The following is a 17,626-nucleotide window of genomic DNA, read 5'->3' on the forward strand; positions in this document are numbered from 1 at the left end:
GAGAGAGAGAGAGGAGGGAAGTACACCACAGCACCCATTAGCAAAAATGAAAAAAGAAGACAAAACAACAGCAACAACAAAAAAAACTTCTCTCAATTACCTCACAGTTCCGAGATCGCCTTTACGCGACACATCCTTTCCTATCGTGCGCCGCCTCTTCGATCGACTCCAGCTTTTTTTTTTTGGCGGTTGTTTTGTTGTTGTTGTTGTTTCTGTTCATATGCCCAGACCCAACTTATGTTATATGGATGAAAAGACGAATAAAAAGAAATTACAGTTGGGCGCTCCACAGACACACAACGGGGGCGTGAGAGCGGGCGGCTAAAACAAGTTGCACTCCTCGTACACGAGCGCGGCAACGTTGTTGACACGCTCCAGCTGCGTGTAGGCGGCGGAGGCGATAGTCTTCCGCGTGCGGACGTCAAGGAAGAAGAACTCGTGCAGCAGCGCGGCAGACACAAGCATCTCCTTTGCCCGCATCGCCGTCCGCAGCGAGTCTTGACTCAAGCCGAGGAACATGCGCGGGGTGAGCCCCGCGTCGTGCGGCAGCTCCATCTGAAGACGACGCATCAGCCACGACGCCGTCCTGTTTGCCTGCTCGCCAATCGGCACAATGAACCCCAACTCGCCGTAGTTGGTGACGTACAGCGTGACGCTAGAGTTTCCCGCGAGGGAGCGGAACCGCAGCGATTTGGCAAGGCAGCCCCCTGGAAGGCGGTATTCGCCGTCAAGCGACAAGACCGACTCGAGCACTTTGTTCGGCCTCCCCGCCTCGGTCTCCTGCACACGCGGCGTGTACCCCATCACCAGCAGATTCCTCGCATCGTCGGAGCACAAAATACCAAACGCACGATCGTGGTACATCATGTCACAGTGCACCACCGACACGGCGTTGCGATCCTTTCCAAGCACGTTGAGTGTGTGGTTCGCCTCGGTGAAACGGGCAATTGCGCAGGAGCGGAACAAATCTCCATAAATGAGATAGTTGCGGAACGACGACATTCGCGTGACGTACACCTCTGCGTACAACAGAGCACCCACCACGAGCTTCCGATTTTCCCAATCAAAGCGAAACAGCTTGATTGTTCCCCCCACGGCAACAGCAATGTGATTGCAGATCCCCGCAACGGCGGTGGCAGGTCCATTGAGAGGCTCCGAGTGGAAAATAAGTAGCTTCCGTTTCCGCTTCGTACACATTGTTGAAAGAAGAAGAATGCGACCCCTGCAGGTGACATCCTCCCCAAGTGGGAAAGCCGTACTCACCACGCAGACAGGTGCCGTATGAACTCCCTCCGCATCCTTGTCCGCGTGGATTTCCATCATTTCCGCCCCCAACACCTGCTCGTTCTCTTCCAGGAGAAGCGTATCCGTGCAAGCCCAATCCGTGGTGGACATTAAGCGGATCTCAAATCTGTCCACCATTGGCACACGAACACCCGCATTTGGGGCAACCGCCGGCATGTTACATGCAGGCACCTCCGTTGTAACGCTCTGCACGCCGCCGGCCTCTTCATCGTAGACGATGTTTAGTTGAAGGTCAAAAGGAGCGCGTTTTGGTCGAAAAGGCTCCTTCGATGACGTCACCACAAAACAGCTTCTCGCCGGTGGGTGATACACCACAAAATGCGGCGTCACCCCGAGATGGATCCTGCGGGCCAACCAGCCCTGACCCCCTGGCCGGCAATACGTATTCATGGAGGCAAAGTCAACAAACCCTTCACAGCAGTAGACGTATCCCGAAGATATGAGTCGAAAAGGCACAAAACCGCGCACAGGCCCCAACGTCTGATGACGGTACGCCGCAAGTTCCCGCGTTCTTCGGTCCCAGAAAAGAAACAGGGGATGTTGTCCACAAACGTAAGCCCCTGCATTCCCACCGATGGCATCAAAAGGAACAATGCGGCGGCTGTACTGCCGCATCAACTGAGTATCATTTTCAATCATCCCACGTTCCCGCTGCAAGCGTTGCCTTTTCATTTCAATAGACTCAATCACCTCACGTTCCGCTTTATTATCTAAAAAGTGATGCATCGACTTCGTTAGGCGGAGCGGGCCAAAGGAGTCCGAGGGCGTCACCCTATACACCGCCAGCTCACCGGTGGCGAGAATGACAATAAGTGCCGTCGCCTCCACGGCGTTCTCGTCGCGCAACGTCACCACCTCCACGTGAGTCACGCGGGGAAGCTCCTCGTCGGCAACTTCGCCTTTGCTCGACACGTCCGTGCCAAGAATGCTGTAGGGCGGCAAGGTGGCAAACTGCGGGAAGCTTGCATACGTCGCGCCAGACTCCACCTCGCTGATAAGCATGGTCGCATCCGTGGCAACTCTCACCACACGCCGCTGCTCCTGCCATAACGCAAAGGCGGTGACGCCCTCTGCAAACACCTCCTTGGTGGGAGCCGCTTGTGCCGTCTTTAGCGAAAACCGCAAAAGGGTCCCACCCTCTACGAGAACAAACAATAGCATCAAATCAGCCATGACAGAGGCAGACCTCACGAGTCGCTTTTTACCCGCCTCCCGTTCTGTGACGACAGTAAACTTATGCAGCAACGTCCTTCCATCGCAGGAAATTATGCGCCCTTCCCTCTCCGTCACCTGCAGCAAGGCGTTCAGCCATGGGATTTCGGTCGCGAACACCGTTCTATACGCCGTAAGAAACTCTGAGCGGCGCACATGCTGTAGGGATTCCTCACGCACCGTGAAAAGGATCGTGAATGAAACCCCTGTGAGAAGTAAGTAGGACGGTGCGAGATGCAGTGGAGGGTGCGTGGCGCCCTCCTCTTCCTCATGTTCGCCACGCGAACGCTTCTGAGCATGCGGGAGCTCCAGGAGGAACGCAGAGACCGCATTCACGTTCTCCCTACGAAACACATTGTTTCGGACGGACTGCCGCATCACGTAAAGAGCACCGCTCCCGCCACGGCCTGCGCACACAGCCAAATCCATGACCGCCCGACACTCCGCGATGGACACGCTTGGCATCGGCTCCAGTGTTGTGCTTCGCAACAACTCCGCGTACGGCATGTCATCCAGTGAAGTGCTGTTGATGCTGTCTCGCTGACTCGGGTCGTTTTCAGCGAGCGAAGTACAGTCCACGACGTCAACATCCGCAATGCAACCCACAGCCTCAATACGATCTATAATCCGAAATCGTTCTGCCACCTCGTCGTGAAGCATATCAATCTTGGCAAGGCAGGAATCGCCACAGACGGATCCCAAAAAGAAAAGCTGGTTTCCAATGGGAGAAATGCTTGAACAGTAACAGCCAGTCCCCAGGATACTGATGCGAATGCTTTGCACGAAGGAACTCTGTGCCGCGAAGGTAAGCGTGAGCACCACCCCATCCTCTTCCGACACAGCAAGTAACCGCAGCATCTCATTTGCGGTGCCCATCGAGGCCGCCGTGCAGTTTGCCAAGGAGAGATTGACCCTAAAGAGGGCCGTTGAAGTTTCCATCTGAGGGTCGCTCCAGCCCACCTTTCCAAAGGACATGGCTGATGACTTGCTGTTTGCACACTCCTCCATTCCGCCGTTGTTCAGGTAGACGCCGTACCCGCGCTTTGTCGTGACGTGCATCACAGTGTTGATGCCGTGGCAAACGACGCCTGAGGGAATCTGCGCAAATGGTCCAACGGGGGTCATGTGTGTCACGTTGTATGGAACATCGTCCACCTCACCAATGAGCAGTAGCTTTCGATTAGGCGTCGATGCAGCTGATATTTGTACCCAAACTACTTGGGAGGACAACATTTTCGATTCCACCGCCTTGGTGCGCCACTCCACCAACTTCACACGACCTGCCCATGTGGGGTGGCGTTCGCACAAAAAGGCAACAATGGGCTCCCCGGATGACTCAATAAATTGCATGTCGCGCACATAGCGAATGGAACCGTTGGCCGCTAACGCAATGGAAAACATAGCGGGGGCGCCAACGTGGAGGAGCCCATCCGACACACCCACAACCTTGGAGTTGTGCTCCCCAGAGGGTATGTGCGTCGTCGTCGTCGTCGTCGTTGCCTCGGGCGGTGTGGAATGGTCCCCCTCAGTAGCGAGTCCCTTGTAGTCGTCTTCGTCACCCCAGTCATCTACGGGCGCAGTGGCTTCCTTCGCTTCAGTGTCGGCCGCATCATCTGTACAACTTCCGTTGACGTTATCGCCGTTGTCGGACCGATTTAGACCCAACAAGGGAATTAAAAACATGTGACGTCGGCGTGCCAATACGGCGACAAAGCGCCCCGTCGGATCCGCCCGCATGATGGGCTCCAAGGGGGACACCTCACCCACCACCTCCCTATCGTCCAACTGCACGAGTGCCAAGGTGCGAAGCCGCATAGGCACCGGGTCGTATTGAACAAATGACACGTGAAAGTCGTCAAGGCACATGACGACGACATCCACGTTAAACCCAGGAGGTCGGCACATGGCAACTGACACAGGCGGTGCGTTTAGCTGCGTGCTGGTGACGTACGACAGCGGCGACCCCCCCTCTTGTCCACATGGAATTCGCCAGAGCTCAAGGTTGTTCTGTTTAAACAGAATCAGCTCCCGCACCCCCGCGGGAAGCCCGGCGGAGAATTGACCAACGAGGGAGTGGGTTACGCCCGACGCAGGAAAACTCGGTTTCACGGCCGCGTGCAGCATTTCACCAACGCGGCACGTGTAAGAGCTATTTCAGTGTGTTTGACAAGCCTCCTTTCCCTCTAAGTCGGGCGAGCGAGCGGGCGGCAATTGCACTCACGCACACACACACAAGCAGAGAAAACGAGGAAAAGTAAAACGGAGGCAAATTGCACATAAACAGGCACAACCGCAATCAAGTGTTTACGCCGCACATACATTCACAGAGGCAGCGGCGGGAACGGAGGCAACACACTCCGACACAATCCATTTCAACTAAAAAAAAAAAGGTCTTTATTTTCCACACAAAAAATATGATATTTAACTAAAGAGGGAATAAGACGCGAAAAACAACAAAACCAAGGGAGAATTATCACTGAAACGGGGTCTGTAAGCGGCACCCAAAACAATAGAAACACGCTCAGAACAAAATAAATCCTTATCTCTCTTATTCGCAGGATTTGCCTCCTCCCTTATCGCCCCCACAGAGTCGCTCGGGTAATAGCCGAGGCGCAACTCAAGCATCAAGGCCGCTCAAGGGCATGCATGAGAGCAAGGAGTGCTTTACTCTCGTTCGTCTGTGCCCTCTTTAGCATGGAGTCATAGCTTAGTCTGAATCCATGGTTTGCCGCAAAGTCTACAACTTTTCGACTGCTGGACATGAGAAAGAAGAGGGCAAGAAGCATCATGTTCATCGTCGCCTCTGGTATTCGCCCTTGGGGCCAGTGCTGCAGGTAAAAGAGCAGAACTGTCACCAACCGACTAATGCGAAGAAAAGAACTGGATGCAGCATGTTCCTGCGACAGCTGAGGAAGTCTCGTCAGGACAAATGCATGTGCCAAATCTACGGCCAGGGTGGCGCCCGTGTAAACAATGGCACCGTTTTTATAATCCGCGAGCGCCAGTCCGACGACGCTCACCCATAGAAAAGCAAACCGGTTGGAATTCAGTGTCAGAGCGCCTTGAAAACTCGAAGACAAATTGCATAAAACCCGCAGCAGCGCAAGTTTGCCGTCAGGAGTCATGTTTAGAAAATCCCGCGCACCAATTGCCAGTAAACCAGAGAAAGTAGGGTGGGAAAGACAGGCGCACAACACCCCCTTGTGTAGCAGAGCTATACGCAGAGAGTTCAGCACGGGTCCCCACAGCGTTCTATGTGTGTGGACCAAAATACGGACAATGAGATCGGCATAATCAGTAAAAATCATCGGATCCATCGTCTCGACACCTGCACCGATGAGCTCTGCGGATATCAAGGCCAGTTTGGCGTCTGGGCCGACTTGCCTGCGTTCTTGCAACTGCTCCACATACGGCTTGAGTGATTCAAAGGCCTTGCGACCCTTGAGAGGGTCATCTACGCGGAAGAGAACAACACACGGGGGTGGTTCCGTGTTTAGAGCGCATGCAGCTGCAGACATTGTAACAGACATCGCGGCGCGCAGCTGTTCCAGCCCTTGTTGGTGCCGCCCACGATTCATGATGTAGTTTGTGTATGGGGAGTAACATGTCAAGAGCTCCACCACGCCTGTGCCCAGCCCCGATTTGCAAAGCTGCTCGGTGGTGGTGAAAAGAAACGAAGGCATGGCAGTGCTTGAACCGAGTAGAAAGGTTACAGCATCGTTGGTAAAGCTGTGACAGTTGCATTCAATCGGGTGGTACGCACTCGCGTGATACTTGTCCTCCTCGAGCTGACGAATCCACGTCATAAACTCAGAAAGCGTCTTTGTTGTTGTGCCAAGTAAAAGCGTTTCGTACTTCTTCCCAAAACGCGTACGGCCAGCTCCCAAAGCGCTTATTCCGCCACCAAAAAAGAACTCCATTCCGTAGCAAACCACTGCGCTGTGGTAGAGGCCAGAAACGTGAAATCCCAGCAGTTCCTGACTGTGCCGATTAACAAGACCGAGGCTCAGGTCGTACACGTGCAACATCACCGTAGCGACCACGGGGGAGCGTGGCGGAGTCACTGTCGATAAAACCAGCGTCACGCGGTCTGACACTGCCAAATCGAGGCAGCTTTTGTCAGGAGGGCAAAAGGATGGGAGTGGTTTGGAGGCAGTCCGATTCACCTGTGCTGGAAAAGTAGCTCCTCGTGAAGAGGCAGCAATGGCGATCATTTGGGCGTAGCTGAAGAACCCTGGCGACCGTGGCATACTTGCCTTTCGCTGGACAGACTTGGCCACCGCATTGAGAGTCTGCGCCGCCGGCGTCTCCGTGGCCCCGGCGTTCTCCCCACCCCCGCTCGCAAACGGCTCGTGGGAGCTTCCGTGGTTTTCTGGCATCACTCCCCGCGAAGCAACGCCTCGGTCGGTCCCAAGCCACGCAGTCAAAAAGAAGAAAAAAGGAAGAAATAAAAAAAAACCCGCGCCACTCCCCGGACCAGCCCCACACCCGAGCCCAACTCAACCGCACCACCTTCTCCTCTAACGAAACCATGGGAAGAGAGACGGCGAGGATGCAAACACGGCACACAGCCCAGACCAAAGCACAGGGGGCAGGCAGCAGTACTTCATCTCCCAATCTATAACGTCATCTCTCGCGTTTACATGAGAAACAAGCTTCACACATGTCATGGAACCGTGCACGCATGCATATATAATACATCCGACACGCACACGCACGCCAATACAGCAATAGTATGAGAGACAAAAAAAAAAAACAACAAGAAACATATGCAGATATCTCGCATCAACGCATCCTCCGTGTTGTTCGTTATTTCCCTCTCCCGCTGAGGCATCACCAATAAAAATAGGAACACCGTAGCTGTTAAAGAACCTTTTTTTTCTTCCTCGCTTGTCGGTGCAAACCCCGCTTCCTCTTTACATGCACACAAAACTTCCATGCAGCTATGGAATACGCACCAACTTCATGTCCCACCTCTTCGCCGCGTCCATTCCGTGAATTTTGCCCTTCAGTGATTGTCTAAAAAGTTCCTCCGCGTCGTGCTCGAAGCGTTTTTCTTTTGCACGCAGAAGCCGTTTCATGTGACGTTCGGCGGCCCGCATTTCCTTCCTTGACAACCCCACTTGCACCCGGTACTCCCTCATTCTGCGGCGTCGAGCTTCGTGCTCTCTGTTTCGCCTCTTGATCTCGTCTTGAACTAGGTGTGCCTCCATAATGACGTTTTTGCGTGTATTCTTTACCTTCGCCATATTCTCTTCCGTGTGACGATCCTTGGCTTCAAGGAAGCCGTTGAGCTTCTGCTGTTGCTTCTTGTAATCCCACAGCGCCTTCTCCCGCCGCCGTGCCCTCTCCTTCACCGATTGCACGTAATTTTCAAAGGTGGGGAACACACCCACTTTGGCCCGAGCACGCAGCTCTGCCGCAATTGTACCTACCGGCTGCACCCCTTCCATCTCATCCATAAATCCGTTCCACTTCTTGTAGTTTGACTTGTTTCGTTGCACCTCCAACTGCGCCAGACGCACATACGCGGCGAGTTGTCGCTCATGGGCAGACGCGGCCCCCGCAACTGGTGACGTCTTCGTAAACCCCTCCGCCGCCCCATGCCCAAGTGCATTTGCACCATCGGCATTCCTGACAGCGGAGGACACTGAAGCGCCCGCCGCCGCTCCTTCCTTGGCGCCTTCCGCCTCATTTGCCTTCCGCAAGGAACGGGTAAAGTCACTGTACTCCTGCGCCATGGCAGAACTGTCGTGCGCGTACCGCAGCAGGAAGCGACGATACTCGTCCAGCTCCTCCAACTCCAATTTCAGTGTCGCGGAGTCACGACATGGGTATGAGACGGGCGGTAAAAAAGGTGGATCCGGCGGCGGTCTTGGACGCCGCGACACACCACTTCCGCTACTCTTACGACTGAGGGCGAATTGCCCCCCATCGGCTGCGTCATTCGCGTGTTTGGTCCGAAACTGCCTCAAGACATGCGTATACAGCCCCTTTGCGCTAGCCTCTCGCTTTGAGGCGGAGGCCAGGCGGTCGGACACCACAGAGGTTCCCCGTCCGGAGGACCGCCTGGGCGTTGACTGCGAAGATTCTAACGCCAACGGAGCGGCATTTGATGCCGTGCCCTCACCGCCATCGGCAACGGGGGGTTGTTGCGGCGTACCGGCCTCCTGCGCACCGCCGTACTGCGGAATTGGCCTGACGAGGCCCAACTCATCAATGGCGTCGTCGTCTTCGGTTTCAGTGTCCAGTTCCGCCAGCAACTTCTCCATCACGGCCTTTGGTATCTTTGGCACCCCGGGGGCGTCCGGAAAGAGCTTGCAGCGTTCCTTCCACTTCTGATGCACCTCGCCTTCCACGATGAGGCGATTCTTAATTGCCAGCACCTTGCGTATGTTGTTCTGCCGCGCACGCTCCGTCAGCGTATAGCGCACGAGCACCGCGTTCTTATCGTCTCCTGCCCGCTTAAACAACTTCTTGGGACGGTGAAGCAAGTCCCGCGGCACGAGCCCGATTTCATCGCACCCGAGTACGGCGGCCTTTCCCTCCGTGCCGAACAGGTTTGCGTACGCGGCGTCTACCTCCATCCACGACACCGCTGGAACGAGTGGGAAACCAACGGCGCGCCTACGCCTCTTTTCCGCCGCAGCATCAGTGGAGAAAGAATGCGGGGTCCCATGCAGAGTGAGAGAAAGGGAGCGGGAGGTGTGAGGCACACACACGCACACACAAATGAAAAAAAAAACAAAGAAATAAAAGAAATCAGGGTTACAGCCAAGAGATGCACAACAGTGCAGAAGACGACGGAAAGAAGAAAAGAGAGATAAAAAAAACAAAGGGACAAATAAACAACAACAAAACACAACCACACGTGCATGTACAAAAATCACAAAGTGGGTGACGCAAAGCGCAATGATCCACTCTTATCTTTCGCCAATTTACCGCATTGGCAAAACCCAGCAGCAAACAGATTTCAAAAGGAGCCACGCCACGCGCAAACTCGACCGTCAAATTATCACCATTGCATCATCCTTGTCGTATGGGGCGTTTCCCTCCTCCTCATCGTCCTCGTCGTCAATGATGACAGGTGCATCTAAAGAACCCACGCGACTCTCCCAGCACGGTAGGAGGAGGCGAGGTGCGCCACACATCTCACAGTACAGAAATGCCCCAACAAGACTGCGAAAGTGGCACCTGCTGCATGCCCAACTTCCAGAGTAGTCAACGCCGTCCTGGCGGCATTCGCTCTTCACTGCAATGCCTTCAGAGGACCTCTCGCGCTTCACAGCATTCCCGCAATCGGCAAAGAGACACTGCATTTTAGACCCCGCCAGTGGCTTCTTCACATCATCCTTTTCATACTTAAGTATGCGCTCTAACTGTCTCGTAAACTGAAGCATACTCTCTCTATTCTCCCCGGAAACCACCGCCTCCTCCGCTTGCGCCGCTTCCGTCCTCAGGCAGCGATGCAGCAATGCCACCCAAGCTTCTAGAAACGCGACCCCATGTTGACCTTCTGTCAGGTGAGCCAGCTGGTGAAGGACAGCGGTGCAGACGCATGCCACGGGCAGCAACTCAGAGGCTCTACATGGGGAACGAAGACGTACTCGCACCACGGCGCGCCCTGGTTCGACGACTTCCCCGCGCGACATCACCGATGTCGTTGTTGGAGAGAACTCATGGAGGCAGATCACTTGCCATTCTTTTTCCCGAAGGATAGGGTCAAGATAATCCGCCAAGCGACCCAGGAAACTGTACGCAGACAAGTCCACCGTCGAGGTGGCCAGAGGCCTTATGTGCTGCACGGCAAACCGTGCGAGACCAGGCAGGGCTAGGCGTGCACAGTTGCACGCCTCACAGCGCTGCAGACTGCAGTAGTTATGAAACGAGCACCGTGCACAGTCCCATCCTTGTTCGCCTCCGTTGCGGTCCACGGCGTCGGAGCAGAAATCACACACCGTAAGAGTAGATAGATTAACATTCCCACATCGCGGACAGGGCCAACCACCCTGGCTCGGCGGCGTACTTGACATGGCAGCATCATCGCGGCCACATCCGTCACCTTCACCCCAACGCGTCTGCTCAAGTCGTCTCTGCGCGGCCTCCGCAAGGAGCTGCCGCAGTGAACTTGGACACGCTGGACGCGGCGAGGGTCCGCTTCCACCCAAGCGATGAACTCCTGTGAAACGGAACGTTCGGCCAGCCGTTCTCTCGTTCTTCCCAGACGCCATGCCCAGTTCCAACCGCTCACACTCGACAACAAGCTGAGCGTACAGGCCCCAGAAGTACTTGTCGTGTCTGGAATACTGACAGTGTGCAATCTCGTGCAGCAGTGTGCAGAGCACCTCGCTGAAGGGGAGAAAGGTGGTCTTCGCACCCGGGGCACGAAATCGGACGCACACCTCGTCACCCTTGTTCACATTAAGCCCCAACAAACGCGCGCTACGCGGGTAAAACTCTTTCAAATGTTTGATCTTCCACTTGTGCGCCAAAAGAATAGGGTGGGCGCGCATCAGAAGCAGCTGCATGTACTCCCGGGCGTCGTCATCCTTCGCCCACCCCAGCGTCGTGGCCACGCCAATTGTGTTGTACTTCTGCGGGTTGTCCGCAGGCCGCGCCATTGCGCAAAAGGACGGTCCGCTGGGCCGCCGGCCCTCCTCGCCCAGCGCCGTCTGCCCCCCCTTTTCAGCAGAATTGCCACGTCAAGGAAAACAAAAGAGCAACAATTCATCAACCGACACACACACACACACACGCACCGAGAGAAAGTAACGAAGGAGGGTCAACCACATTATTGCAGTAACATGCTCAGCAAGCACAAGAGAGACCGAGCGCAAACAAGCTGCTTCATTCCTGCCCAAAATGTGTATCCGCAGCTTCCAACGAAGAAGAAGAAATTCCGAACCAAAGCACCGCGGACAAAAAAAAAGCAGCAGCAGCGTCAGAATTCAGTAAGCACGATACGCGCTATTGGTTCAGGCGGGCGTCTTCAAACTGCTGCTGCATGTTTTGTGCAAACCACCACTCCATCCCTGGAGGAACAATAGGAGTATTTTTAACGTAATCAAAGAACTGGAGTGGAGCGGTCATATACGCCTCGGCGGAGGGAAAATTGGGCGGCCATAAGTCTCTCTGTCCCATAGATATACCGCTAACGATAAATTCCGGTCCCAACGCCTGTTGCATAATCGTTTTTCCATGCAGGTGATCTAATTCATGCATGAGACACCTCGCCCGCATGCCATCCAGCACCTCCGCCTTCTCATTTCCATACTCATCCCACCCATTACACGTGATAGACTGCGGTCGAAGGACCCAGGCAGTGGTCGCCCCACACGAAATACAGTTTTCCCACATCCCGTACATGGGAGCAATGGAGGTTCGGTCGTCGTAGCCAGGAACGCTGGGGCTCACCCACACCTCAAACGCCTCGTCATCTGGCTGGCTCTTGATAAGCACAACCGTGGCGTCCCAGTGCCCTTTTGGGGCACTGAAGGAAATACACCGCAAGTCAGTCGCCATTTTCTTCAAATTGAGAAGCTGCGAGTGAAAAAGCGGGGTATTTATATGGTTTTTGTCCAGACGCAGCGCGGGCCGTGTGAGGGAGCGATGCGGATAACAGGCCACTCTGGACTTCACTTGCGCCTCGATTTCCAACTGCGCGGCGATGCGGTCTTTAAGCCGCTTTTCACGTGCCGCCGACCGCCGCAGGCCCAACGCAGGCGCCGTCCGTGACAGACGCCTCAGCATGAAAGCCAGAGGACCCCTAAAACTGCCAAAAGCAAACAAAAATAAAAAGCGGAGAGACACGCGAAGAGAAAAAAAAAAAGTTTATTGGCTCCACATTTGCGCTGCAGAAATAGGAATCGCAGGCAAGCGAAGCGAACTGTCGTGGCGACAGCGGCCAGCCGCAGCGGAGGGGAAAAAAACGTCAGTGCCCAGCGAAGAAGTTGTGCTGGAGCAATTTCACAAACACAACCGACGCAACACGTTGGACGATTGAGGGGGCATGCATTCATTCCCCGTCTTTTCTTTGCAGACCGCATTGCTACGCGTCAACACACCCTCTTTCTCACTCGCGTTCGCTCTCCCTCCTACTTTAAGTGCCATTTTTTTTGTTATGCATTTGTGTAGGTGTGTCCCTCCTCCTTTTCACATTTCTTTTTTTTGCTGCACTTGCGTTTTTCTTTTTTTTGCTTCGTCAGCCTTTTCCTTCCGCCAGCAGCCCCACGCCTCCCTTCGCATCACCCGCACCATCTATGACGCCCACCCCCTTGACAGCGGCAAGCCTGGCGCGCGAGAGGAACGAGAAAAAGAAAACCGCGACGACTTTCGGCGGGGGAGAGGCGGCGGGTCTTTCTGCAAGCACGGCGGCACACACACGGCACGGCCTCGGCACCACGCACGCGGAGAAACACGAAAACACAAAAAAAAACGTAAACGGGAGCGAAACACACAACAAGGCAAAAGAAGATACATGGCGGAAGAGACGCCTTTCAGCACTACCAGCTGAAGGGAAAGTCACTTTTGTTCCTCCTACTACACGCTGGGGCGTCTCGCCAGCTTGGCGGGGGGCACGAAACCGCACATATGCGCGAATACATAAACATGCGCGTGCCCGCGTCCTGCTCATGCTGACGGCGGTGATATATTGAAACGTGGTTGACGCACACAAAACAACCAAAAAAAAACAACCACAAAGAGCGAATTGAAAGCGGAGAAGGGGATAACGAGGGGGGAGGGGGTTCAAACGACGTGTTGCATCACAGGCATGACGATCACGTCTACCCGCCCCCAGGTGCCGCTCCTTACGGCTATCATCGAAACAGCGCACAGCCACAGAACCATTAGTAGTAATACTAAAAGAAAAAAAAAACTCAAAAGGCGCACAGACTAAAAGAAAAGAAAAAATACATTCATGTATTTCTTGTTGTTGTTGTTTTTTTCGGTCGTTCTGTTTCACACTTTTTCTTTTCTTTTCCTTTCTTTCGCTCTATCTGCTTCTGTGGGGCCTGTCTTCCCTCAGACTCCCTCACGGAGCCGGAGGCAGTACTCTTTTCCTTTCGTTACACCCGCCAGAATGTTGGCCTCCCACTGGCCGCCGCCCTCACCCCTTAGGGCCCTTTTTGTCCTTCTTTTCTTTCTCCCTCGCGTCAGTGCGGCGGCGCCTCCGCCGTGCTCTGGCTAATACGGCACGGACGTCGCCTCTTTGGTTTCGCAGCGGCTTCGCCTTCGTCACACACACACACACACACACACACACCCGCCCACACACGTTGTGCTCGCACATTCATGAGCAATCTTTTTGCGTCGTCACCATCAAACACCTCCATCGGCGCCGCCTTCTGCGTCTGCTTCCCACTCACGCATTTTACGAGCTTCGCTAGTTGCTTCTCCTTCAACCCGCCGCCTCCGTCACCAACAATTCCCTCTCGAGGTTCTCCTTCGCTGCGGCGTCGCACCTCCGCGAGCACAAACAACATCACTGCAAAAACAAACAAACAAACGAAAAACAACAACAACGACGCGGCAGCCGCTACAAAAGCAACCACGGCCGCAAGGGCTAATATACTGTTAACGGAAGGTAATAAAACAAAAAAAGTTCCGTAACAGTGTGACACACACACACACAAAGCGCGACCACCGCCACCCGACAGCTGAAATAATGATTGTAAGAGAGAGATGGGGGAAAAAAAAAACACATTTTCATTTACTACACGGAACTTCTCTCACTTCATCCAGGTCACATTATCTCCGTTTTTCTCTTCTTTCCTGCTGCTGTGCCCTCCTTCACATTATCCTTTGTCGCTTTATGTAGCATGGGATGCACACCTATTTCCCGCCGTTGGTGTTGTTTGTTTGTTATCTCTCTCTCTCTTTGTTTTTGCCCCTTCATTCACACCACATCTCAGAGGGGCTGAGATTCAGGGCTTTCAGTGCCGTCGCGTGCAGCTTTCAGCGGCGGGGCGCCGCGGTGGCTCTCTGCCCAAACTTTCAAGATGAACTCTGCCTCCTGAGGAGAGTTTATGTGGCTGCTAAAGAGCGGCTGGCTCAGCAACTCCACGGCGACGCTCGGAGAGGCCCCAGCGCGATTGACGAGACATTTTGCGCAGAGTTCCAGCAGTGGCCCTGCGTCCGCCAAACGTTGGCCGGTGGGATCATCGCGGAGCAGCAGCGCCTCCACGTGTGCCTTGATGTTTCCCTCCCAATCGGGCACAGGCACTGTCCCCTCCGACTCCGTGTAACTCTGCAAAAGCGGGCCGTCGCCAAAGTCATCCATAAGCTTGGCGTCGTCGAAGAGTGGATCGACGCCAGTTAACAACGAAAGCACCACCAAGCCGAGAGCCCATGTGTCAGCTGTGGGGGAGAAAAGACCATGGGGTGATTGTCTGCAGTACGGTGGAAGCCGGTGAAGGGCAGGTGGGGGAATTTCCTCACCGTCCTGAGAAATGTGCCCCACAAGCTCAAAGTCGCAGAGTGCGGCACAGCCGGATTCGCTGTTTAACAAAATATTGTCCAAGTGAATATCATTGTGGGTGAATCCGCGGCACAAGATTCCATCCTTCACATGTGGTAACTCCTCACCAAGGAGGCTAATGGCAACAACCAGTTGAAAGGCGATGGCGGTTACGACCTTGCAATCGCGAATTGGCTCAAAGACACGGTGGGATAGCAGCGAACTTGCGGCAAACCTCTTCTCATCCGCGCCGTCCTCTCCGCGCTCTCCATGGCCAACAACTTCAACCGCGGGCCCGGTGGCAAGCAGAAACTGCTTAAGGCTGTAGTCATGCCTCGGCATCAGAATGCCACGATCAACGCCGCCAATCGTGACAATGGCCAACGGAAGGACCAAGTATGGCACTTGACGACAAACCCCGCAACTCCCGCCCTTGTTGTTGAAGGCAGTGAGATCACTGGCAAAAAGGGCCCGGATAAACGCGAGTTCGTTTTCCGTGATACTGATTGGGTATATCTTAAGCGCCAGTGGACACCCAAACGAAAACGGAACGTTCACCGTTTCCCCAACTCCGTACACGAGAGAGCCGCGGTCGCCACCGTGGCCAATCGCGCAGCCGTACAGGACATGCGAGCTGCAATCGCTGCTGAGCCGAGGCACCCCGTCGCCACAATCCTCGTCGTCAAAGTACGTCCAACATGGCGCCAGAGGTGAGTTGCCGTCACGGTTCAGTGTCTCCTTTACGGACATCATCGCTCGGGGCCGTGGGGGAGAGGAGAATGCAGGAGGCCGCAACGGTTTACCTCCCCCACTCCCCCCGCTCAAGCGGCGACACTGTTCCAGTAAATTTTGCCCTTGATTCTTTTTTTTTACTTCTTCCTTCCTGCCCCACAGTGCGCGTCAGTGTGGAAACTGCCGCCGCCCTCCTGTGTCCCGGCTACGAATGAGTGGACCCCAGGAAACTAAATGAACCGTGTCCGCACACGTCGCACGGGGGGCCTGCCTTTGTCCAAGGAAAGAGAAAGCCTGCCTGCTGTCTCCCCCACCTTCCCGTAGAGAAACAAAAACAAACCCTCCGACGGACGTGTCAAAAGCTCCGTCTACTGCTACAGTTACTAGTTGTACGCCACGTACCACCGGTGTAATATAGGCAACGGAGACTACACGTGCGACCAAAAAGGGGAAGAAACGGCGAAAGCGAAGTAGTTTGAATCACGCGGCCTGAGGCATGCGCTTCTTCCAGGCAGACACGCACCGAGACACACACACACACACACATAGGTAAAGAGAGAGAGAGAGAGATTTCCAACAAAGACGCGGCACACAGACATAGATGCCAAACAAGAACAAAAACGGCAACAAGAGGTCAGTTAATCAGTGCTTTTTTTCGTAAAACCTCAGGATTCACATCTGTGACGAAAAAACGTTTGCCCGGAACCTCTGCCAACGCAGACAGCAACTGTCTATCCTCCTCCATCTTTCGCCGCAGGTAGAGCTCACGCTGATTGGCCTTATACACGCTTCGCCACGCGAGCGCCACGACAGCTACTGCGGACACACCAAGTACAATGCGGTGCCAGCTGCAGTAGGAGCGCTTGTTCTCCTCGGATGACTTGCCAGCTATGCGGGTGCCTTCCTGCGCCATGTACAGCCACTCACTATCGCTTTATCGATGCCTTCCTTCTGCGATTATTTGTGTGTCTGTGTGTGCGCGTGGGGAAGCGGGGAATGAAAGGAGCACACCACAAAGAAGGACGCAATTAGGCAACTAACAACAACAGCCGGAAAAAAAAAGTTGTTGGCATTTGGCACAGGCCTCTTACCGTGCGACAGACCCCCTCAGTGGCCGATAGCACAGACAACAAAAAGAGAATAAGTAATGTATGTATGTATGTAATATCTTAGTCGAAGGCCGGGCGATGGTGCTTCACAACGCAGTCCTGCCTTCAGCGCTGACTCGTTACAATGTGCCCAGGTGCGTTCCGATCATGCTACCTATCGCCATCACGCCCTCGGACTGTGGCGTCTCGGCAACCACACGCACCCGCACAAGTTCGCCATTTTTCACAGACCGTGCGCCGTCCTTCGTAATCCAAATGCCTTCCACCCCGTCGCTTTCGTACACCCACTCGCTTCCCATCTGCCCGCGGCTGATGTACATTTTCCCAACTCCCATGACGTTCCCCCACCATCCCTCGCGTTCCACGCCCACCACCATCAAATCCACAACCTCCCCACGATGCAACTTGAAGACAAGGGCCTCGTAGTGAAGCAGAAACGCGACCCCGCCGTCATCTAAGACTCTCCCTTCCAGCGATTCTGTGTTCAGGATGTCCAGCACCGCGACGATGACGGCAGATGAGCTTTGATCCACACGAACCAACTCCCCATTGCTCCCTTTTGTGAGCGGCATCTGCAGAGGGTGCCCCTCCACAGCGTTGCGCAGGTATCTAGCAAGGTGGCGATGCAGTGTCCGGTCCAACATGTGGGGCTCCACCTTGATGATTTTCTGCAGTTCCATTTTGTAAAACATCCTTATCAATATATATATATATATATATATATATATTTTCTTCCGGTTCACTAATCGTCCGTGCACGGGTCCTCAAGGAAGCGTGAAGCGTCCACGCAGCTGCCGACCCCCCTCAAAAA

General features: G+C 54.4%; 7 protein-coding genes across 7 annotated transcripts, besides 12 other annotated features; all 7 read right to left on the bottom strand.

The window, feature by feature from the left end:
* Positions 1-42: 42 nt before the first annotated feature.
* Positions 43-87: a microsatellite.
* A 101-nt stretch (positions 88-188) lies between these two features.
* Positions 189-217: a microsatellite.
* Positions 218-321: 104 nt separating this feature from the next.
* Tco025E_06140 (cleavage and polyadenylation specificity factor-like protein) lies at positions 322-4,641 on the bottom strand (the record flags this gene model as incomplete). The annotated part of the gene is made up of 1 exon (XM_029373028.1): positions 322-4,641. The coding sequence occupies one exon, from the start codon at positions 4,639-4,641 to the stop codon at positions 322-324; it is 4,320 nt and encodes a 1,439-aa protein (XP_029226849.1).
* Positions 4,642-5,141: 500 nt separating this feature from the next.
* On the bottom strand, positions 5,142-6,896 carry Tco025E_06141 (uncharacterized protein; the record flags this gene model as incomplete). Its single annotated transcript, XM_029373029.1, has 1 exon — positions 5,142-6,896. The coding sequence occupies one exon, from the start codon at positions 6,894-6,896 to the stop codon at positions 5,142-5,144; it is 1,755 nt and encodes a 584-aa protein (XP_029226850.1).
* A 46-nt stretch (positions 6,897-6,942) lies between these two features.
* Positions 6,943-6,975: a sequence feature (A-rich).
* A 485-nt stretch (positions 6,976-7,460) lies between these two features.
* Tco025E_06142 (uncharacterized protein) lies at positions 7,461-9,104 on the bottom strand (the record flags this gene model as incomplete). Its single annotated transcript, XM_029373030.1, has 1 exon — positions 7,461-9,104. One exon carries the CDS (start codon positions 9,102-9,104, stop codon positions 7,461-7,463), a length of 1,644 nt encoding a protein of 547 aa, XP_029226851.1.
* Positions 9,105-9,252: 148 nt separating this feature from the next.
* Positions 9,253-9,279: a sequence feature (A-rich).
* Positions 9,280-9,524: 245 nt separating this feature from the next.
* On the bottom strand, positions 9,525-11,138 carry Tco025E_06143 (uncharacterized protein; the record flags this gene model as incomplete). The annotated part of the gene is made up of 1 exon (XM_029373031.1): positions 9,525-11,138. The coding sequence occupies one exon, from the start codon at positions 11,136-11,138 to the stop codon at positions 9,525-9,527; it is 1,614 nt and encodes a 537-aa protein (XP_029226852.1).
* Positions 11,139-11,254: 116 nt separating this feature from the next.
* Positions 11,255-11,276: a microsatellite.
* A 208-nt stretch (positions 11,277-11,484) lies between these two features.
* On the bottom strand, positions 11,485-12,267 carry Tco025E_06144 (polypeptide deformylase-like protein; the record flags this gene model as incomplete). The annotated part of the gene is made up of 1 exon (XM_029373032.1): positions 11,485-12,267. One exon carries the CDS (start codon positions 12,265-12,267, stop codon positions 11,485-11,487), a length of 783 nt encoding a protein of 260 aa, XP_029226853.1.
* A 661-nt stretch (positions 12,268-12,928) lies between these two features.
* Positions 12,929-12,969: a sequence feature (A-rich).
* A 784-nt stretch (positions 12,970-13,753) lies between these two features.
* Positions 13,754-13,780: a microsatellite.
* A 212-nt stretch (positions 13,781-13,992) lies between these two features.
* Positions 13,993-14,008: a microsatellite.
* Positions 14,009-14,039: a microsatellite.
* Positions 14,040-14,425: 386 nt separating this feature from the next.
* Tco025E_06145 (transferase) lies at positions 14,426-15,724 on the bottom strand (the record flags this gene model as incomplete). Its single annotated transcript, XM_029373033.1, has 1 exon — positions 14,426-15,724. One exon carries the CDS (start codon positions 15,722-15,724, stop codon positions 14,426-14,428), a length of 1,299 nt encoding a protein of 432 aa, XP_029226854.1.
* A 494-nt stretch (positions 15,725-16,218) lies between these two features.
* Positions 16,219-16,252: a microsatellite.
* A 7-nt stretch (positions 16,253-16,259) lies between these two features.
* Positions 16,260-16,276: a microsatellite.
* Positions 16,277-16,934: 658 nt separating this feature from the next.
* Tco025E_06146 (RNA polymerase-like protein) lies at positions 16,935-17,507 on the bottom strand (the record flags this gene model as incomplete). Its single annotated transcript, XM_029373034.1, has 1 exon — positions 16,935-17,507. The coding sequence occupies one exon, from the start codon at positions 17,505-17,507 to the stop codon at positions 16,935-16,937; it is 573 nt and encodes a 190-aa protein (XP_029226855.1).
* An 8-nt stretch (positions 17,508-17,515) lies between these two features.
* Positions 17,516-17,543: a microsatellite.
* The last annotated feature ends 83 nt before the right edge of the window (positions 17,544-17,626 follow it).

This window comes from Trypanosoma conorhini (assembly GCF_003719485.1).
Source record: "Trypanosoma conorhini strain 025E chromosome Unknown Tco_14.4_contig_00397, whole genome shotgun sequence".
NCBI classification, from domain to species: domain Eukaryota; phylum Euglenozoa; class Kinetoplastea; order Trypanosomatida; family Trypanosomatidae; genus Trypanosoma; species Trypanosoma conorhini.